Raw genomic sequence first — 22,625 nt, 5'->3', positions numbered from 1 at the left:
CCCCACCACTCCGCTGGATCAGGCACCCCGTGTGTGTGCCTAGGGTTTCGTGCACATCTGCACAGGCCTGGGACAGGCCCAGGTCACGGGTGGCTGGGCAGAGGGGCAGACGGGGAGGTAGAGGGGAGGACTGTGGCACAGGGGAGGAATCCACGGCTTGAGGCTGTTAAGGGACTGCCAGAGCCATGCAGCCTGAGGAGGGGGCTGAACAGCCAAGAAAACCCAAAGACTGATGAGAAACTCAGGGCGAAGGGCGGACCACAAGCCCTTCATCAGCCACCGAGGGTGGGAGCCGAATAAGCGGGGGGGGGGGGGGGGGGGCAGGGGAGGAGGGCGTGGGCTTACGGAGCGTTTTGCGGTCCGTTCAGCGCATGTGATTTTTGCTGTTCTCACATTTCTCTGGGACATATTTGCACGTAAACAGACCAAACCTACCTTATGCTCCAAATGCTCCCACGGACACTGGGGCACTGCGGACTACCCAGGATTCTCTCGCTCAGCCCAGCAGTACCAGGGGGAGAGGCTTAGGGCAGAGGCTGGAAGCCCAGGACCAGGGAGTGGGGCCGCAGTCCGGGAAGGCTGGGGCTGGCCTCGCCTCAGCCTCACACCCCCAAGCCCGCTTCCGCTTCCTCCCCACCACGCAGCCCTGCTCTTCCCAGAAGCCTGGAGGCTGTTCCTGTCTGGACCCGTGGCCACTAAACTTTGCTCCGCTCTCCCCGCCTCCACGGCACTGCCCACGGCTGCTTGGGTGACCACAGTGACCCCTTCCTGCCCTGCAGCTCTTCCCCACCAGGCCATCCCCGTGCCGCCTTCCTGGACTGCGCAATGGCCCTCAGGATGGAGAGGACCTTGAAGGCCACGCTCAGGGCCTGTCCCTACCGCCCCTTCCTCTCAGGTTCCACCAGCAGGTCCTTCGCCTGAGAGCCCTCCCCACCCGGACACCCCCCCACCAGCTCCTCCACCGGCATCCACTTGGGGGTGCTGCTCAGGGTCAACCCGCTGGAAGCCGCCGCTAGGCTCCCCCCAGCCCGCACAGTAACCCCATGTCCCGCTGCTCCCCACACTGAGTCGGGGCCACAGGGCAAAGATGGTGCCTGGACACCGTAGGTGCCTGTTCTAGTTTTTAAATGTTTTATTTCACCCCCAGTGCAACACATCGTGACCCTAACGCAGTGTGGCCACGCGGCCACGGCTCGAGAGCCGGGGTGCAAGGACAGAGACGCTAGTACCCACGGGGCACGTCAGTCAGAGTGCTTGCGCGTGAAGACATTTATTTTAAGGAACGGAATCTTAACGTTGCCCATATCCCAGGCCAGCAGCCTGGACACTCAGGCTGGTCTCCAGGACAGCCCCGAGGCCACCACCTCCTTCCCTGGAAAATCCTGGCTTTCTGCTCTGAAAACCTTCACCTGCTGAGACGAGCCCCACCGCACCCCACCGCCGCCCCCATGACTGAAGGTGACGACCTTGACTTACAATGCACAACTGTAGGTGTTAATCCCTCTACAAAATACTTCCACAGCACTGTCTGAGCCAGCCTGTGCCCGGGCACGCGCACCCACCCACACTGCTCAGTTCAACCGGCCCGGATGCACGAACCCCAGGGAGCCCAACAGGGAGGCCACGCTGGGTGTTCCAGGTGACCAGAAGGCCATGGGAGGCGCGTTTTCCCACACGGGAGGAGGGCCTGTAAACAGCAGAGAGGGGTGAAGGGCTGCGGGCCGGCCCCCAGGGCCCAGGTGACTCTGCCAGGATTAGGGTCTAGGGTGGGGGCCGCCCCATTGTGAGGCCCCAGCGGAATGCTGCAAACCCGTCAGCACCGCACCTGACTGTCAGGAGCGCACCCTTGACCTCGACCTGGGCCTCGCTGTCCTCTCTGAGCCAGGGGTGATGCCTGGGACTCCGCCTCACTGGACTGCCAAGGTCAGGCCTGCGAGATCTCCACGTAGACAGCTCTTAATGAGGGGCGCGGCGCAGACACACGGGTCCGAATTCTCGGAACCTGACAGTCTGACGAGGGGCACGACGTGGGCGCTCTAAGGCCCACAGTCTGGAAAATTCAGGAAGTCAGAGAACAGGGGTGGGGGTGCAGAGGGCTGCCACGGGGGGCTTGGACTAGGAGGGCCTGAGTCACCAGAACTGGCAAATCTAAGCTATAGGGAGGCAGATGCTGGGACAAGGGAGCCCCTGGGCCAGCAGTTAAAGGCTTTGAGCACTAGGGTTGGAAGAAAGTCTGGCCACTGTCCAGGTATCCAAGGTAGAATGTCCCCAGGAGAAGGCTGACAGGCTTAACCCAGGTGTGCCTGATCTCCCAGGAAAGGGCCCCCTGGCCAGGAAGGTGGGCGATGAGCTTTCTTTCTAGATTTCTGCACTGGTCACCTATCCTGCCATGCACTTGGGCCTGCTGCTGGCTGCTGGGGAGGTGCCCAACCCCCAGGCTCACAGCAGCCCTGGCAGCTCCAGGCACAGTGGGCAGGGGGAGTGCCGTGGGGATGGCATGGCCGCAGGGGAGGCTGGAGACAGAGATGAGCTTGCTGGGCTGCAGGAAGCTGGACAGAGCAGGCGCCGGCAGGGCGAAGGTGGCCCGACAGAGGAAGGGTCCGTGCATTCCAGATAGGGAGGGCCAGGGCACAGCCCGGAGGCGTGGAGAGCAGGGCAAGGAGGAGGGCACAGCCTCTGACCTCACAATGCCCAGAGCCCACTGGGCCCGCCTTGTAACTTGCAAAGTCTGGCGGCCTCCTCCAACCCGGGCACGGCCCGGGGCCCTGGGCAGCCTCCAGGCGCGGCGCCCTCCCTCGGGCGCCACCTGTCCCGCTGCCCCGGGGCATGTCTCTACTCACCAATTATGAGGGGCTTCGGCACCAGATCGAGAGGCTGGTGAGGGAGAACCAGGAGCTCAAGAAGCTGGTGCAGCTCATTCGGGAGAACCACGAGCTCAAGTCGGCCATCAAGACCCAAGCAGGCGGCCTGGCCATCAGCGGGTTCAGCTCCGGGCTCAGCGAGGCGGCGACCAGCCCCCCTCAACGCCGGGGAAACTGTAAGACGGGGTCTCGGGAAGCCCCGGAGAGAGGGCACAGACAGTGACACGGGGCTGGGACGGCGGGCCTAGAAGGGGAGGGAGGACACGCACGCAGGGCCACAGGGATGGAAGTGCCACCCACCCCAATGGTCCGTGGTCAGAGCCCCGCCACTCCTTGCCCCTCCGCCGGACTTCCAAGCAGCCCCAAAGACTGTGAGTGTCCCAGCTCTGGAATCCAAATGCGCTACCCTAGCGGGTCCACTAGGCCACCCCCGTCGACCTCCCTCGCCCTCCACCCTCCCCCGCAGCACCCCCATTCCTCTGTGCCCGGGGGTGGCCGGGAGGCGAATGATAGCCCAAGTCCAGGGGCCAGGGTCAGAGTCCAGGACAGGAGCTGAGGTCTGGGAACCATGAGTATGTGACCGAGCCCTGGGACCGCAGAACCTCTCCCGGCGGGGGGCGGGGGTGACAGGGAAGAGGCAGAGAAGCCACGGGGTGCGTGTGGGGACCCAGCCAGGACGGCTCCCGGGGAACGCGGAGCAGCTGGGGGCTGTGATAGGAACAGGGGCGGCGGGAAGGGCGGAAGCCGGGGCTGAAGATAACAGAGGGAGACTCTGGCAGCGGCCACCGCCCAGGGTGCGGCCGGAGGGGTCGGCGGCTGACAGCGCCTCAGCGAAGGTGACACAGGGTGCTGAGCGGCTGACAAGAGTCCTGCAGCTGTGACACCACACGCTCCCCTCCCTGCACCAACCCCCCTGCGCCCTCTGTTCCTGTCCCTGGCCCCTGCGGCCCCAGGCAGGCCTGGAACCGCCTTTGTTCCCTGAGAGGAGGACACGGCTTTTCTCTGCCGACGAGGCCTCTGGAGCCCAGCGGTGGACCCCGACACTCAGTGGTAGTGGTTCTAGAAAGGTCACGGGCTGCTTTCCAAGTGCCGCATCCTCTACACCTCTGCACGGACTTCGGGACTGACAGCCCCCCTCCTTCTGCGTCCTGAGAGCACCAGCAGCCCGGACGTCCCACCCCGCACCCCCTCAGGGCCCAGCGCTCCCAGGCTGGCCCAGGCCTGCCCTCCACCCGCTGCCCGCCCGCCACTCTCGCCCGCCGCACCAGAAGTGCCGCTCCCTTCACGGGGAGCCCTGGCCACCGTGCACTCAGTCCCAACCACAGTGTTTCTGACCAAGACCTGGCCCCTCCAATGGGACGCTAGACCCCGTCGGGTGTGCGCTCCTGCCCCGACAGTCCAGCTTCCGGCTCGGAGCCCCTTCCCCTTGAAGCCTGCCACCTCGGACCCCTTCCCGTTGGCTTCCCTGCCCCCAGCCGTCTTCCTGCTCCTTTCAGAGGCTCCCTGCAAAGATGGCCCAGCAGGCAAAGTAAAGACGAGGGGAGGAGCAAAATATAAGAAACCCCAAAGTTTAAGAAAAAAGTAAGCCTAGAGCTTGATTCTTTTTTTTTTTTTTAAGATTTTATTTATTTATTTGACAGAGAGAGATCACAAGCAGGCAGAGAGGCAGGCAGAGAGAGAGGAGGAAGCAGGCTCCCCGCTGAGCAGAGAGCCCGATTCGGGGCTTGATCCCAGGATCCCGGGATCACAGCCCCAGCAGAAAGCAGAGGCCTTAACCCATGGAGCCCCCCAGGCACCCCTAGAGCTTGATTCTTAAAAGAACCCTTGGACCACCTCCTGAAGGTCCTGGCTTAGGGGGTTAGGAGGGCGAGCCCCACGCGACAGCAGGGCCCTCCAGGACTAGCGGCAGCTCATGCAAAGGGCAGGCCCAGGGCCAGGGGCCTGCGCAAATGTGAAACCAGAGCGTGGTTAAAGCCCAGGCTGCGTGAGTGTGCGTGTGTGCCCGTGAGTGTGTCTACCTGCAAGTGAGTGTGTGTGCCCATGAGAGCGTGTGTCTGTACCACGAGTGAGCGTGAGCGTTGTGTGCCCACGTGTGAGTGTGAGTGTGTGTGCCCCGTATGAGGTCTGTGTGGTTGCACCCGTGAGCGCGGGGCTGGCAGGGCCGTGAAGGTGAACGCGTAGCAGGGTCAGCAGAGGTCAGATGAGTAAGGACAACGGGGACCAGGCTCCTGGACGCAGCAGTGCCCGGCAGCTCCTGGCAGAGTGGCTGTGTCTGCGCTTCGGCCGCGGTGGGAAAGGGACCCGAAGGAGACCAGGGTGAGGCCGGGAGCCGGGGAGCTCTTGCCATCATCTGGGTGTGAGGCCAGGGGGAACAAGGAGCGGCAGGAAATCAACTTGAGTCATTCAAGAAAACAAAGAGCTTGGACGTGAAGGATGAAGAGGGAGTTCCAGCAGAGGTGGCCACATCACAGGGGCTGTGACCCCCTGAGACTGCAGGTCTCCATCCCCAGGGAGCTCCCGGCCGTGGCCTCATGAGAATTTCATTCTGCCTGCTCCCCCGCCCACTCCTTGTGACTTGTCTTCCTCGTGGAATGGGGTTCTTTTTTTTTTAAATATTTTTTAAATTTATTTATTTGACAGAGATCACAAGTAGGCAGAGAGGCAGGCAGAGAGAGAGGAGGAAGCAAGCTCCCCGCTGAGCAGAGAGCCCCGATGCAGGGCTTGATCCCAGGACCCTGAGATCAGGGCCTGAGCCAAAGGCAGAGGCTTTAACCCACTGAGCCACCCAGGCGCCCCCTGGAATGGGGTTCTTGATCTGCGCTTGTGAACGCAATCCCCAGTTCCTCTTCCTGGGATCCCCTGTGCTCTGTGTCCTCCAAAACCCAGGGGTTCCTAGCTCTGCCCTCCCCCACCCCCCGCAGAAGGTCCGCAGAAGCAAACACAGCCTGGGCTGGTGGGTACCCCTGAGCACAGGACTGCCCGGCTGGGAACGCGCGGGACACCTTCGGGAGCAACCACAAATCTGACTCTCTGGGAGACAGCAGGGCCAGAGGGAAACGGTTCAAGAGAGATTGCTGAAGCCCCAGCAGGGGTGAGGCCAGCTGGAAGGGGCAGCAGAGCCCGCCCAGGAGAGATGCATGGAGCGGAAACCTCAACGTGCAACGTCTCGGAGGCACAGCTTCGAGGGGACAGAGCATCAGCAGAGTAACAGGTGGGGGGAGGTCAGGCAAGAAACGTGCTAAAGACATGGGGGGCCTCTGAGGACCCGGTGGGGATGAGCCTGCTTAGACTTGAACCCCAGTACAGACACAAGAGGCCCACGCCGTGCGGGCAAGAGCGAGGCGGCCGGAGGGAATGGGAGCGAGGGGCCTGGCCGCAGGCGGGTGGTGGCTGGACAAGTCTCGCAGCCAAGCTGAGAGAGAGAAAGAGAGAGAGACAAGGCAGAGACACAGAGATGGGAGTTTGTTACCCTGAGGCTGGACGAAGCCAGAACAGCACAGGAAGGTGCCGAAGAGAATGGGGCACTTCCCAGAGGGGAGGAGGGCGGCTCATCCCCTGCCCTGGACGGGAAAGAGGGCAGGAGGCAGAGAAAGCTCCAGAACTATGGCTTCGACTTTCCTTGTAAAAATGGCATCGTCTGCAAGCCAAGACAGGGAAGGTCTGAAACAGAGTGATTGCAACAGAAGAACTGAGGGGGAGCCTGGTCCCTGTGTCTGGCTGGGTCGGGAGCTCTGGGGCTGGGGGCATCTGTGGATCCTAAAGGCAGCGGCCCCAACCTGCCCCAGGAGCACTCGCTGGGGACAGGGGCGGGGGAAACGGAGCTGCTGATGGGGAGAAGCAGCATGCCCGTGTGCACAGCTTGGCGCGTCGTTCTGAGCAGGGCAGCGTGGGTCATCGGAGCGGCAGCTGTGGCCTCAGGGACGCAGGCAACAGACAGGGGCTGAGAGGTTCAGGCCTTGGCCCCAGCGAACAGTGCGGGGGGCGGGGGGGGGGGGGGGGGGGGGGGGGGGGGAGGAAGAGCCAGGACGGGATTGGAATGGCCTCCCGCTCCCCAGGGCTCCTCCCACGGCTCCCACCCTCCCCACTGGGTTGAGCCGGCCTGGATGGGAAGTCGGGGCCCTGCGAGGACAAACCATGGACCCACGGAATGAGGCCCCGCGAGTGCTCAGGTGACTAGAACAGGGGCGGCTCCTGCCCCACTGGTCAGGCGAGGCGGATCCACACAGACGGTTTAAGGCCCAGACAGGCCGTAGGGCCAGGAAAGGCTGTGGGGCGGGGCTGGGGGCCGGGGAAGGGCTCTGTTGCTCTTCCTACCTGGACCCTCCCCCACTCCTCCTCCACCTAAGGCCGCCCCGCCCGCGCGGCCTGCTGCCCCTGCCGTCCTCTCCCGGGGATGCCTAACCCTAACCCTAACCCTGAGGCAGGGAGCGGCCTAGTCCGGGTCTCCAGAAGGGCCCTGCCAAACCAGGGGCTGCCTTCCCTCTCAGGGCCTTCTCCCACCGCCCGCCACCGCTCACCCCAGGACCCCTCCGTCCTCCCTAAGAGCCCAGCCAGCCCGCCGAAGCCCTGCTGGGCTTCCAGGGTCCCCAGGAGCGGACGCTCAGCATCCCAGCCCGTCCTCCCAGGACCTGTCGCCCCTGGGGACCCGCCAGCCTGTCATCAGGGCCTGTCATCAGCCCCCTCGCTCTTTCCCCCTTCCCGCCGCCTCAGCACCCTTGGACCGTCCGAGCACCGGCTAAAGCCCCCGCGCTCGCCGGCCGCCGGTCTGCGGGCCCAGCCGCCCTCTCGGTTCTCCCGCGTCGAAAGTCACAGCCCCGGCTCTGGCCCCGCCCCCACGCCAGCCCCGCCCCCGCCGCGGACTCCGGCACGCTGGGGGCGGGGTCCGAGGCTGGAGGGCCGGGGGCGGGGGGCGGGGCGGGGCGGGGCGGGGGGCGGGGCGGGGCGGGGCGGGGCCCGTGGAGGAGGGCTGCGGCGGCGGGCGGGGTCGGAGGCAGAGGGCGGGGTCGGCAGGCCGGGGGCGGGGCCCGAGGGGGAGGGCAGCGGCGGTGGGCGGGGTCGGAGGCCCGAGGGTTGACAGTGGGCGGGAGGCAGGTGTGCCGCGACCTTCCGCAGCGCCCCCGCCGCCACCCAGTGCGCCCGCCCCGAACCCGCGACCCCAGTGGGGCGGCGGCGCGGAGCACGGGCTTCCGCTGGGAGGAGCGGGTGGGGGGCGTCAGACGGCGTCTAACTTTGATCGTCCCCTGTAACAAACTTCCTGGACCCTAAATAATCTTACGTGTGAAATGGATAAAACGCAGTGAATCTAAACCTCTCCTTACGGTTCTAACACTGCACCTAAACCTGGGACGGGTTCGCCCCACAAATCTAAATCAATTAAATACAATTTGCGAAGGGATGCAGGGGGGGTTGCTGGCTGGCCCGGGGTGGAGCACGTCACTGGTCTGGAGGTGGTGAGTTTACGCCGCCTGTTGGATGTAGAGATTAAAAACAAAATCTTAAAAAAAAAGAAAACTCCCTCAGGGACCTGGGTGGCTCAGTTGGCTGGACGTCTGCCTCCGGCTCAGGTCATGATCCCCCAGTCCTGGGACGGAGCCCGCATCGAGCTCTCTGCTCCAGGAAGCCTGCTTCTCCCCCTCCTGCCCCTCCCACTCCTGGTCTCCCGCTCTCTCAAATAAATAAAATCTTAAAAAAAAAAAAAATCCATCAGGAGCCTCTGAGTGGCTCAGTCAGTCACCCCCAGACTCTTGGTTTCTGCTAAGGTTTGGTCTCTGATGGTGGGATCTGCGTGGGGCTCTGCTCAGGGCTGAGTGCCCTGGAGATTCTTTCCCTCTGCCCCTCCCTTGCATGGGTGCGTGGTGTGCTCTCTCTATGGATTTTTAAAAATCAATCAATTAAATAGAAATTATAAGAAGAGTAAACCTCACAGGTACATTTTGCGTTAGAGTACAAAGATGTGGGACGGAAATATCTAGTGGGTTTTTTTTTTTTCTAAGATTCTATTTATTTATTTGACAGACAGAGATCACAAGTAGGCAGAGAGGCAGGCGGGGGGGGGGGGGAAGCAGGCTCCCTGTGGAGCCCCCGATGTGGCCTCAATCCCAGGACTCTGGGATCATGACCAGAGCTGAAGGCAGAGGCTTTAACCCATTGAGCCACCCAGGCGCCCCAAATGTCTAGTTTTTATTTAGATGCCAGTACTTGGCATACAGTGTCCTGTTAGGCTCAGGTGCACAGCGCACGGATTCCACACTTACACACAACCCCTGTGCTCCTCACAACAGGTGCACCCCTTAACCCCCATCCCCTACTGAGCCCATTCCCCACCCACCTGCCCTGTGTCACCACCAGGGGGTTCTCTACCCTTAACAGTCTGTCGGTTTGCCTTTCTTTCTCTTTCTTTTTCCCTTTGCTCATTTGTTTTGTTTCTTAATTCCACCCATGAGTGAAATCAGATGGTGTTTGAGATGGAAATCTCTCAAACAGCGGCCAGTTGCGGACCCCTGGCTCACATCATGGCTTCAGTGTTACTGGTGCTCCCCAAACTCATCAGATATTTCTGCCAGGTGGCTCCTGGGATTCTCATTGGTGACCCTGATGGGTTGCAAACCCTATGAAGCCCGTGTCTGTGGCTGCAGCCACAACAGTCGTGGCCCTGAGCAGCGGGACATCCGCTCCTCCGTGATCTGTGGGTGCATTTAATCGGCCCCTGAACCATGAATGTTTTTCTTGCAAACCTAAATGCCTGTGACCCCAATGAATCATTTTTAAAATAACAACTTTATTGGGATGTCATTCACATACCATGCAATTCACCCATTTAAAGTGTGCGATTCAATAGTTGTTCATATACCCACGGGTTTGTACAAAGGTCACCAAGATCTTAGAACATTTCCATTGCCCCAGAAGGAAACCCTTCAGCTCTGATACTCCTACCACCTGACCCTCCACAACCACCTGACCCTCCACAACTCTCAGCAGCTGTTCATCTACGTTCTGTCTGTACAGATTTGCCTATTCTGGATATTTCTGACACAGGAAATCATATATATGTGACTTTTGGGTCTGGTTTCCTCCACCCTGCACAGTTCAGGGTTGCCCATGCTATAGAGTGAGTCAGGATTTCCAGTTCGTTTTCGTTGTTTGCTGTTGTTTCATGGATGAATAATATTTCATTAATGGATAGGCCACATTTTGTCTATTCATTCAGCAGCCGAAGGACTCTTGGGTGGTTTCCTCTTTTGGGTCATTATGAGTAACATGGCTATAAACATCCATATATGAGTTTTTGGGTGGGTTTATGTTTCCATTTCTCATGGGTGTGTATCTTTTTTTTTTTTAAAGATTTTATTTATTTATTTGACAGACAGAGATCACAAGTAGGTGGAGAGGCAGGCAAAGAGAGAGGAGGAAGCAGGCTCCCCGCTGAGCAGAGAGCCCGATGCGGGACTCGATTCCAGGACCCTGAGATCATGACCTGAGCCGAAGGCAGCGGCTTAACCCACTGAGCCACCCAGGCGCCCCCTCATGGGTGTGTATCTTATCTAAGAGCAGAATTGCTGGGTCATACAGTGACTATATGTGTAACTGTCTGAGGAACTGTCAGCTTGTTTCTCAAGGTCGTTCTCTCTTGTTCATTCCCACCAGCAATGTATGAGTGTTCCAATTTCTCCATATCCTTACCCATACTTATTATCTGATTTTTTTATTATAGCCATCCCAGTGAGTGTGAAGTGGTTCTGATTTGCCTTTCCCTGATGCATAATAAGTCTGAGTGAGCATCTTTTCTCTGCTAATTGGCCATTTGTATATCATCTTTGAGAATGTCTGTTCATGTCCTTTGCCCATTTTTGAGTTGGGAAACTAATTTTTTTATTATTGAGTTCTTGAAGGATTCTGTTTATATGTCTCGTACCTAATGTGTGACTCGCGAACGCCTTCTCCCATTCCATGGGTTGCCTTTTTACTTCCTTGATGGTGTCCTTTGAGACACAGAAGCTTTTACATTTGATGAAATCATCTCATCTACTATTTCTTTTGTTGCTCACAGTTTTGGGGCCACACCTAAGAATACATGGCCAAATCCAGGGTCATGAAAATTTTCCCCAATGTTTTCTTCTAAGAATTTTACAGTTTTAGTTCTTACATGTAGGCCTTTGATCCATTCAACTTTTGTGTATGTTGTGAGGCAAGTGTCCATTCTTTTACACATGGATTCCAGTAGTCCCCTCACCATTTTTTGAAAAGATTATTCTTTCCTTCATTGAATTCTCTTGGCCCCCTTGTTGAAAACCAGACCACAGATACATGGGTTTATTTCTGGGCTCCCTATATTATTCCATTGACCTATATGTTGCTCACTATGCCAGGGCCACATAATCTCGATTGCTGTAGCTTTGTAGTAAATTCTGAAATCTGAAACTGAGTCCTTGAACTTTCTCCTTCCTTCCTTCCTTGCTTTCTTCTCTCTGTGTCTCTTTTTTTTTCTTAGATGGTATAAGGGGGAGAAGTGCAGGGTGACTAAGTGACACCTGTAACAATGGCTTCTTGCTTTTAAAATGGCCTTTGGCCATTCTGGGTCCCTTGCAATTTGTTGTGAATTTGGGGATCGACTTGTCAGTCCCTACAAAGAAGTCAGTCTGGATTCTGACAGATTGCACTGACTCTGCCGGTGAACTTGGGGAGTATTACTGTCCATGGGATTCTTTCCCGTTTACTTAGATCTTTAATTCCTTTCAAAAATGTTTGCAGTTTTCTTGGGGAATCTGGTTGGATCAGTTGATTAAGCGTCTGCCTTCTGCTCGGGTCATAGTCTCCGGGTACTGGGATGGAGCGCTATGTCCAGCTCCCTGCTCCACTGGGAGGCCGCCTCTCCCCATGCCCTTCACTCATCTTGTGCTGTCTCTCTCTCAAATAAAAAAAATCTTAAAAATAAATTAAGTTTCAAGACATCTTGCCACACATTCTATAGGGTGTCTCACGGGCATAGATTTAAGCAATAAGCCTGGAGACTTCCGAAGGAATGTAGGGATGTTTCTGGGAGTCTTAAGGAAGGTAGATTTAGCCATGTGTGTTAAGGACCACTGGAATGTCTGTTTTCGGGGGGAAAATCAATAATAAAGATTTATGTAGTCAACATCACTCATCTTCAGGGAAATACAAATCAGAACCACACTGAGATACCGCCTCACACCAGTCACAAGGGCTAAAGTCAACAACACAGTAAACAATAGGTGTTGGCGAGGATGTGGGAAAGGGGAGCCCCCCTGCACTGCTGGTGGGAATGCAAGCTGGTGCAGCCGCTCTGGAAAACAGCATGGAGAGTCCTCAAGAAGTTGAAAATAGAGCTACCCCACGACCCAGCAATCGCACTACTGGGTATTTATCCAAAGAATACAAAAACACTCATTCGAAGAAACACATGCCCCCCAGGCTTGTAACAGCATTATCTACAGTGGCAAAGATATGGAAGCAGCCCACGTGTCCATCGACAGGTAAACGGATGAAGATGTCTCTCTCTCTCTCTCTCTCTCTCTCTCTCTCACACACACACAGTGTAGTATTACTCAGGCATAAAAAAATGAAATCTTGCCATTTGCAACAATGTGATGGAGCAGTAGAGAGTATTATGCTGAGCAAAATAAGGCAGAGAAAGACAAATACCACATGATTTCACTCATTTGTGGAATTTAAGAAACAAACCAGCGAATGGAAAAAGAAGGAAAGAAAGAAAGAGAAAGGCAAACCAGAAAACACAATCCGAGCTCGAGAACACCCTGGGGGGCCCGGGGCGGGGGACAGGTGGTGGGGATTAGGACGGGCACCTGTGCTGATGAGCTGCAGGTGATGCCTCCCAGTGTCGAATCGCCACAGCGGGCCCGAAACTCATCCTGCGGTCCGTGTTAATGACGCTGGAATGAACAGCTAAAACCTAATAACAAAGATTTGGAGAGGCTCAAGGAAGAGAGGCGCCTGCGGGAGCCGGGCCACCACCCTGAGCGAGGGTCTCAGAGAGAAGGGTGTGCTGGAGGCGGTCCAGGAGGAAGACAGGGAGGCCAGGAGGCCAGGAGGCCAGACGAGGCCGCCACCTCTGGGTACGAGGTCCTGGAGCTAAGAACGGAGTTTACTTTTTTTTTTTTACGATTTTACTCATTTATTCGACAGAGAGAGAGAGACGGCACAAGCAGGCAGAGAGACAGGCACAGGGGGGGGAAGCAGGCTCTCCGCTGAGCAGAGAGCCTGATGCGGGGCTCGATCCCAGGACCCAGAGATCCTGACCCGAGCCGAAGGCAGATGCTTACTCACTGAGCCACCCAGACGCCCTGGATTTTACATTTTTACAAACGCCCCGGATTTTACATTTTTAATGGTTGAAACAAAATCAAAAGAATGCTATTTCCGGACATGCCAAAAGTCCATGAAATTCAGACATCAGTATCTCTGAGTCAAGTTTTGTTGCCACAGATCCACGTTTGTCTCCACATTGTCTGCAGCTGCTTTGCCAGCCCCTGGCCTCGCCGAGAGTCAGCACAGAGACCGGGGGGCCTGCAAAACCCGGAATATTTACCACCAGCCCTTGATAGGAAAGGTTCTGGACCCCGGATCTAGAAAGTCTTCAAGGCAACACGGAGCTCTGTACTGCGACCACCCACGGGGGAGGGGACGACCTCGTTTCTAGTCCTGGTGGCTCCGTTCCCTGTTCTCTACCCTGAGCTAATGGCTCTTGGTAACAGTTTTCGGTTAAAACCTTCCCTGCACCCTGCCCCCAGCTTCTGCGCCCCCAGGGGCCTTCTCCCCCACAACAGAGGTCATTCAAGGGCACTGACCTCGGGACCCCCTCAGGCTCTCTGGGCCCTCCACCTACACAGGGACTGGAGCGTGAGGGCCCCAAGGCCCTGCACCCAAGAGGTGAGGCTGTCCCCACAGCAGCAGTGGACAGGAGGCCAGGACCCACTGCTCCCTGCCGGGGGATGGACGGGGCAGCGGGGCAGCCCGGGGGACCAGCCACCAGGAGACCGCGGGCAGCTGAGGACGGGCCCTCTGGCTTGGTGGCAGGTGGGTGTTCAGAGAAGTGGGCCCGGAGGAGCAAGACTCCTTCAGAAGATGTGGACAAAGGGCCGGACCCACATGGGGGATCTGCCGAGGCGCCCCACAGACCGCCCCCAAAGGGAAAGTACCATCGTCTGGGCCGCCTGGGAGAAGAGGCTCAGGGTTGGTCCGCTCCGCAGAGGGAGACAGCACCTTGGCCCAGGCCCCTTCTTCGAAGAGCCCGCCTGGGGTCTCAGTGCTTTCTCTGTGTCCCCCAGGTGTGTTCCTGCCCCCGTCCCCGGCAGCAGCAAACGAGCCTCTCCTGGATGAAGTGGGGATCATGACTCTGGCACCCCTGGCCGACATGCTAAACAGCCCGCAGCCCGGCACTACGGCACGCCCAGCCGCCAACCCCCTGACCGGCCCCCTCAGCCCCCTGCTGCCTGGCCCGGGCTCTCTGCCACAGTGTGGCCCGCTCACCAGCCTCCTGACCGGCCCCATGGCGGTGTCCCCGGGGGGCACGCTGACCAGCTCCCTGGGCCTGCCCTCAACTGGCCCCCTGACTCCGAGCAGCCACCTGACCGGCCCCATGGCGGTGTCCCCGGGGGGCACGCTGACCAGCTCCCTGGGCCTGCCCTCAACTGGCCCCCTGACTCCGAGCAGTGCCCTGATGGCCCCAATGACAGGCGCCGTGGCCGTCTCTCTGAGCAGCCCCCTCCTCACCTCCGCAGCCGCCCCTCTAGGTGTCTCTCAGAACCTTCTGGCCAACCCCATGGGCAATCTGGTGCTGTCAGATCCGCTCCGGGGGTACCCTTCCGGACCCCATCCCTCGGCTGGAGCAGGGCCTGTCGCCACCCCGAAAGGTAACTGGCTCAGGGGGAGGGACCACAGCCCCACTGCCAGGCCAGTCCTTGGTCCTGCTCTGATCCTCCTTCTCTCCTTCCTGCCCTACCACGTCACTAGCCCCAATCTCCACTGAGCATCCCCAGCCGACCCAGGACCTGGAGCCCTTCAGCATGACGTTTGTGGGTTCACCCATCCAGGCCTCCACCCCTATCGGGACCAGGGGCACGCCTGACCCCATGACCACCTTCTCCTACAGCGGCTCAGATGCCCAGGCCCAGCCCAGTGCCCCTCAGGGACAAGCGGTTCCTGCGTCTGTCCCCACGACCCCAACCACCTCTCCGACTGCCACAGTCCTCGTCCCTATCCCTACTGCCGCCCCCCAACCTACCACCAACTACACTCCCTCGAGCACCACCCACACTGTCCAGTGCCCCCCTCAGTCTCCCCCCCGGGCACACCACCCTCCCACCCAGCCCTTGCCCACACCCCGCTCCCCTCCACGAAATCCCCACTCCCCGCCCCGAACCTCGTCCTCCCCGGCTACAGTCAGCGACGCCCGGGGTCCACGCGGCATGGAGACATCTCGGAAAAGCATCCTAGAGCTGGAACGGAAGATGGCCCATCGAAAGGCCAGCAAGTTCCCTGACAGCCCCCGAGGTCGGTGACACAAGTCCAGCATGAGGGGGGTGGTCTCCCCTGATGCCTGATGCCCTTACAGACCTCCCTGGCACTAGCCTGGGCGGCTGACCATGGCCCCTGACCAGTCCTTCTCCCCTTGCTGTCCCCAGAGTCAAAGCAGCTAGCCTGGGAGAGGCTGGTGGGGGAGATCGCCTTCCAGCTGGACCGCAGAATCCTGTCCAGCATCTTCCCGGAGCGTGTGCGGCTCTACGGCTTCACTGTCTCCAACATTCCAGAGAAGATCATCCAGGTGTGTGGCTCCCACCTCCCACTCAGAGGACCTGCCCCCTCACCTGTCAGGGATGGGGTGCATGCTGGCCTTGGAGGAGCTGCTGGGGGGCCCTAGACTCCAACCCGGGCAAGACATCAGAATCCCAGGCCCCCCTGGAATGGAGGAAGCCTGGCATTCAGTCCGGGTGGCCTGAGGGTGTCCAGGGCATCTGGTGTCAGGAACCTGTGGCCTTGGCCTTGTGGCCTCCCCAGAGGATAGGGCAGAGGACGGTCCTGACCACGGTTGGGACAGCCCTCTCCTTCGCCCCTGCAGTGGCCCCCAGATGGCCAGCCCTCACTCCCAGGGGCCCTCCCCATACTAGCCGAACTGACGCTTTCCCCACCCCTCTGGTAGCCTCAAGGGCCGCTATGGTGGCACAGGGGAGGCAGGTCCCACAACCTGTGGGCAGCTGGGGGCCTCAGGCCACGCTCATTCCAGTATATTCTTAGCATGCCGTTCACTGAGGCCGTTCCTTCCGTGGAGGGACAGGAAGCACAACGCTTCCCAAAGGTGCTTAGGCACGTCTGCCTTGCCACCCCATGTGGGAGCTCTCCAAGGCAGTGGGACAGGAAGTAGTCATGGGATGCTGTGCTTGGCTGGATGCCCAGAAGTGTGTCCCAGAAGGAGGGAGAGTGCACCCCTCCCCTGCTAACGTGCCAGCTTTGGGTGGGACCCCGGGCCAGGATGGGGGAGGAGGGCCATTCCAGCTTTCTTTGGAAAACAGCCCTCCGTGCTCCCGGCTGCCTTCTCTCCAGCGTCTTTATCTCTAGACTACAGACCTGGCGTGTAGCCCTTGGGAACAGTGGCCCACCGGCTGCTGGTGCGTGGTCCCCGCGAATAGTGGCTGGCTGTGAGGGAGCCTGTTTGTATTCAGGTTTGAGCTTCCCTCTTCCTTGACTCAGCGTGTCCTGGGGTTGGCTTTTTCGTTTTCACGTGGTCAGAACTATCTCCTTCCCTCGGCAATGACCGGGGCTGCCGGGGGCCACACACTTGGCACCCAGGCTCCTGAGAGCGGCCCCACCGGAGCCCACCTGCAAAGAGGCTGTGGGGGCCGGGCAGATGCCGCCTGGCTCGCCCTCCGTAGAGCCCACAGCAGGCTGAACGTGTCTGGTTCCACCTGAGGAGCCTAGACATCTTCCTGCTCTCAAGGCCACGCATCCCGCCTGCTTGGCTGGCCCACTGCGGGCTCCTACCAGCACCCAGTTCCACTTTGCCCGGATTTCGGTTTCCCTTCCTCCGAACATCTTGTGTTTCTGCACGTTGGACCCGGCGTTGGTTGTTGCTAGAATCCCTCGATTCTATCCAGACCCACGAAACCTGCTGTCCCACTAAACCTGAGCTCCAGTCCCGGCTCGCAGGCTTTGTGGACACTGTGTAGTGGCCGCCGACAAGCTCTAACAGAGCCTCATCACTGAACGGGGACTTGTGGACTATTTCCACTGGGCCTGGCCATCTGCTTTAAGGTTCAGTGGCCTAGGCCATCCTTTAAGCTCAACTAAAAGTTGTCCCAATGCCCAGACCTGTCACCTCTTCTACCCAGCTGCAAAGGCCTTCTGCTGGGGGCGTGTGCGCTCAGCCTTCCTTTCGGGTCCCAATCCTAGCAGACCAGGAGCCCAGCTGCACCCGTGTGAGGGTACCTTGTGGCGTACCCCCCCACCCAGGGCCCGGGGCCCCTGGTGCTCTCTGGGGCCCCACTCGCTGGCCTGCACACATGGTTTTGGTTTTTGCACAATGGTTTGTTTCCAGGTGCCAGACCCTTGGTCTGGTTCTCACGGCCTGTGTATCATCTTGGCCCTTCCGTGTACACAGTCATATCGCACACTACTTAAAGGAAGCTGTCGATGGGACAACCTCATCATGCTTCCCACTAGGTAGGAACACAGGCTTCCTGTCTGCGTGATGTGTGCTGTGCGTCCAGACTTCTCGCCTTCTCAAGCCCCAGGTCTTGGTTGCAGGGAACAGAAGCCACACGAGCTGATGTAACCAGGGGTTTTGCTGTCAGTGTTTAGGTGAGAACCCGAAACTGGGCACAGAGGTTGGTACAGGGTCCCAGCCACCGCCTCTCCCCAAACCTGAGCGCACCTCGCCCCTGGGCCTCCGCTTCACCACTGCGCCCCCCCCCCCAAAGCACAAGCGCTTTGGAAAGAGGCGCCGCGAAGCCCGACGACCCCCTCAGCACCTGCCACGTCATGTGGGGAAGTTCTCCCTCGTCCTCATTTACGGAGAGCTCCGGGCGGGCTCTCCGAGCCATGAAGAAATGCTGATTTTTTTTTTCTTTCTAAGAATGTATTTTCTCTTTCATTGAAAAGATCGCATGAGTTTTCCCTCCCGGCTCCCGCATCTCGAGGTGCGGGGAAGGCATCCCGGTGGTGAGGCGCACTGCCCCGGTGGTGTTACGTCCCGGGACGGCGTTCGCCGCGGCTCAGGACTCGGAGGACACGCCCGGGCACCGGGACGCAAACGCAGCGAATTCTCCGCCGGACCCCGCGGTCCAAGTCCGGGCAGGTGGGCGGTCGGGGATCCCCGGACTTGGCCGGGGGCGGGGCCCGCAGCCGCAGACTCACCCCATTGGCTCGAGTGTAATGACGTCAGGCCGGGCTGCGCGAGCGCGGTCCCCCACCCCACCCCGCGCTTCCCCCTTCCAGGGAAAGGGACAGTCCGGCCCCTTTGCCCGGTCTGGTCTTGCTGACCGTCCCTCCTGAGCCTTAGGAGTCCGTCGGTCCGTCCGTGCGTCCGCGTGGCCTGCGTCTCTCTCGGGCTGAGCGCCCACGCGGTCCTACTTCACGTCTCTCGCTGGTAGATACCCTCCGGGCGAGAAGCGCCCTCCAGCCCGGCACATACGCCAGTTTTCCACCCGCGGAGCGTCGGGAGCCAAAGCCGGGCGGACCCTGGCGGAGGTTTGCGCGCGGCCGCGGAGAGGCGGCCCCCCCCCGCAGCGCCCCGGGGCGTCGGCCCCCCCCCCCCCGCCTCCCGCGGCCTCGCCCCAGGTGGGCGGCTGTGCAGGTGGGTGTGCGTAGTTCGCCGGCTGCGGCGCTGCCCTCCCTAACCGCGGCGTCCGTCGGTGCGCGTCTCCCGTCTCCATCTTCTCCATCATCCGACGGCCCTTCCGCCGTCGCCGGAGTGCGGGTGTCTGAGCGCTTGCCCTCTGCTCGGAGGACGACGGCTGAACCACACGACTCCGTTACACTGGCTGCCACCTCCCTGTCCCTGAGCACGTGGCCAGTGTCGGAATGGAGGACTGGGTGGTGCGCCCCGGGGCTCCGTCCCTCCGAGGTGCGAGGTGCGTGCGTGTTTGGTCACACCTGTTCCCTCCTCCACAGCTGATCCAACACCAGGTTCCCCCACTGATCTTCCTCTAAGGATGTTTCCCATGGACACATCTGCACCTACACTTACCTACCCCCGGGCCAACGGGCGGCCACCTTCCTGCCCCACAGCTGCCCTTCCCCCTCCATCTAGTCACTCCCACTATGGGGCATTCAGCGCCTGCCAAGTTCATGCCAAGCAGACAGTCTCTGCCCTCGGGGAGCTCACCCGCGCCTGGGAGGCCTTGGATAAGTAACAAAAGACATTTATGCTAGAGGTTGGGGGGTGATTCACGCTGTAAGGGTGTGAGAGCGAGGGACTGGGTTGGCCTTGCTGTGTGTCCCCCCCTCCCCCGCACTCCCCACCTGTACTCTGGCTCCTACATCCTGGGAGAGCCTCTCTCTCCTCTATTCCTTTGAAACACAATTCTGCTCAACGTGAGAGCCCACTGATGTGTCCTGCGGAACTGGGGGCCCCTTGCAGTGGGGCAGAGCAGCCCAGATGCTGTGCTCATCACCCCTAGAGACATTTCCTTTCATCTTCAAAATAGCTGCCAGGCAGTCTGGTTTCCCTCATGTCCTAGCAGGGAAACGGAGGCTCCAGTACGGTGACAGAAGCAGCCACTGAAACCGGCTCTCCCGCGTGGGCCCCTTGCTCCGTGCTCAACTAAAAGTTGTGCCCCGCTTCCTGGCACCTTCCATGCTGTGCACACTGTTCCTTGTCCCGGAGGTTCCTTTGCTCCTGTTGTCCTCATCCTCCAGGCACCAGCCCTGCCATCCCCTCCGCTGCAGAACTTCCCTCCCCAGGCTCCCCGTGGCAGCCTCTTCCTGCTCTGTCTTTTCATCACTATGAACCCAGAGGGCTTTGCTTGGACGGGAATCCCATCACCAGCGACAGTGCCCCACACAGGGGACGGCTGAGAATATCTGTGGGATGGATGGACAGAACCCTCACCCTCTCTTGCGCTTCTGTCCATCTCCTTATACAGTCAGCATGATCTTTTAGAACCACGATGCCAATGGACCAGAAGTCTCTGACCCATTAGGACAGAGCCTTCAGCCACACTCTGCTTAGCCCTGCCTGCTTCTCCGTGCCCGGAACGTGTGTCAGGGACCCATGCGCACGGCTCCCTGGCTTCCTGCGCTTCTCACTCACTCCTCTTTCCTGTCCCCCCACGGTCAAGGGGCCACCTCCTTGGGGCAGCTCTGGCCTTGTCTGCCCGTACTCCTCTCCTCTGTCCCGCGCTCTGGCGGGGTGGGTGCGGTGGGCCCCCTGCAGACTCCAGCTCCGGTCTGGATCTCCAAGCCCCCAGTGCAGCACCAGTGAGCACTCAGCCGCAGCCCCAGGGTGAGTAGAGGATGGGTCCTGACATCCCCAGGGGGCCGAGGCTTAAAGCTGTGCGCCCCCCGCCCCGCTCTGGGGCATTCAGCATGAAGATTCACGTGCTCACTCAGTTTGGCCGAGCTCTTGCCGTCACCGACACGGGGCACAGGAACAGGCAAAGGGAGGGGCAAGGCTTAGCAGCCAAGAGGAGCCTCGAGTCGAGGAGACAGGCTAGTTCTGCTGCTAAGTGTGCACCCAAAGTCCTGAGCACGGGGCTCTGGGTGCGTCTGCGAGAGGTCAGGAGTTGCTTTAGCTGAGCCCAGCCCCGGTCCGAGTGCTCTGTTCACATGACCAGAGGGGAGGGCAGAGGATTTTCCTGGAGGGGGTGAGGACCCAGCTCGCGCTCAGGACCCAGCCTGGTGTGCATCCAGGGAAAGGCGGGAAGGGGATGAGCAGGTGGGGCAGCGGCCAGTGCAGGGGGGCTCAGGCAGGGAGAGACCCCCTCCAGCTACTTCAGACCTGTCATTCCAGGGGTGTGGGCACGGCCACGCCTGTGATAGCTACATCATTTGCAAGACTCGGTGCAAATGAAAACAGGGCTCCTTGTTCAAAACTTATAAAGAACTTCAAGATGGCCACAGCAGAGCACTGGCTGGGTGTGGGTCCTCCCGAGCAGGGGCCCCGAGTCAGTGTGCACATCACGTGCCCAAGAGGCCATGGCGGGAGTGGAGAGGAGGCGCTGACTCCCCGCTTCCTGGTGAGCTGCTGCGGGACGGGACGCAGTCACGGCCTGGTTGGGGGGCACAGGCACTGAAGAAGTGGGTGGAGCCCCTCCTTGCTGCCAGTGCCCAGGAGGGGTCGCAGAGGGGCAGCAGGCCCCCTGGGGCTGAGACGGAGGGTGCTTGGCTCAGGGTCTGGGGCGGTCAGTTCAGCATGAGGGCATGGGCCTCACTGAAGGAGGGGTACGGGTGCTGGGTGCTGGGGAGGCAGCGCGGGGCGACAGAGAAGGGACCTGGAGAGGCTGGGGAGGTCTCAGGGCAGGGAGCCAGCGGGGTGCCTGGGAAAGGCCCCCAGGGGCGTGGGCCAGCCGGGACCCCTCCTCTTTCCTACACCTTCAGGCTCCCATCCGAGCTCTCTGTGGGCCGCTCATCGCCTCAGCTCCATCCGTGCTGGTGGGGGGAGCAGGCCACGGGGATGGAGTCTGGGGAACTCTCCCCTGCAGCTCAACCCCTGGGGTCCCCCTAAGCCTAGACCCCCCAGAGCCTCTCCCCGGGACCTCCAGGCCCCCTTCCCCCAGCAGCCCCCGCACCCACAGCCACATCTGCCCTTCTCCTGCCCTGTGCCTGCGCGGGGCAGAGGGACCTGATGGCCGCTGTCCCCTCAGGCCTCCTTGAACCCCAGCGACCACAAGCTGGATGAGGAGCTGTGCCAGACCCTCACACAGCGGTACGTGAGCATCATGAACCGGCTCCAGAGCCTGGGCTACAACGGGCGGGTGCACCCGGCGCTGACGGAGCAGCTGGTGAACGCCTACGGCATCCTGCGCGAGAGGCCGGAGCTGGCGGCCTCGGAGGGCGGCTCCTACAGCATGGACTTCCTGCAGCGCGTGCTGGTGGAGACCGTGCACCCCAGCATGCTCAGCGACGCGCTGCTGCTGCTGTCCTGCCTCAGCCAGCTGGCCCACGACGACGGCAAGCCCATGTTCATCTGGTGACACGGGCCCGCGCCCGCCCGGTTCACCACGCCCCGCACCCTCGTGCAAAGCCATTAAAGCTTCCCACGGACGCTAGAACTCGGGGGCTGCCGCTCCTCGGGGGTGGCTGGCCAGCACCTCACTCCCTGGCACCCCTTCAATCCTGCCTGCTCTGGGGCTCCATGCCCACCCCGGGGGCTCTTGGTGGCAGCTGTTAGACTAAGGGAGGGCGTGTTCAAAGGTCCCAAGGCTTCCCTCACCTGGCAGGTGGGGGGAGACTTGGAGGGGAAGAGCAGGAAGCGCTGGGCCAGTAGCACTGTGCTGAGCGGGGGTACTGAAGCCTGGTGCAGAGTCAAAGGCAGAAGCGGGGAGGAGACAGGACGTGGGTGTGGGAATCCTTCCCTCTGCACTAGGCTGGAGGAGGGGAGTGGGAGAGGCGGCGGGGAGAGCTTTGGACCTTCCTTGAGGGCAAGAGGGTGTTAGATGGCGGGGAGGGAACCAGGAGAAAGTAGCCCAAACCCGAGCCCCGGGTCAGCCCAGGGAGATGTGGCCAGTTCCGCAGGCGCCGTGGGCCCAGGGAGAGGAGGCTGGCTCCACAGGGCTCGTGGGGGTGGGGCTGAGC

At 60.3% G+C, this 22,625-nt stretch overlaps 1 protein-coding gene across 1 annotated transcript; it reads left to right on the top strand.

Moving 5' to 3' along the window:
• Positions 1-2,826: 2,826 nt before the first annotated feature.
• Positions 2,827-22,024, top strand: SPATC1 (spermatogenesis and centriole associated 1). The gene is made up of 5 exons (XM_044247048.1): positions 2,827-3,037; positions 14,165-14,749; positions 14,850-15,389; positions 15,521-15,660; positions 21,695-22,024. The coding sequence occupies exons 1-5, from the start codon at positions 2,827-2,829 to the stop codon at positions 22,022-22,024; spliced, it is 1,806 nt and encodes a 601-aa protein (XP_044102983.1).
• The last annotated feature ends 601 nt before the right edge of the window (positions 22,025-22,625 follow it).

This window comes from Neovison vison, chromosome 4, assembly GCF_020171115.1.
Source record: "Neovison vison isolate M4711 chromosome 4, ASM_NN_V1, whole genome shotgun sequence".
Taxonomy (NCBI): Eukaryota; Metazoa; Chordata; class Mammalia; order Carnivora; family Mustelidae; genus Neogale; species Neogale vison.
The sequence above is the reverse complement of the archived record's forward strand: the minus strand, read 5'-3'. Positions and strand labels throughout refer to the sequence as shown.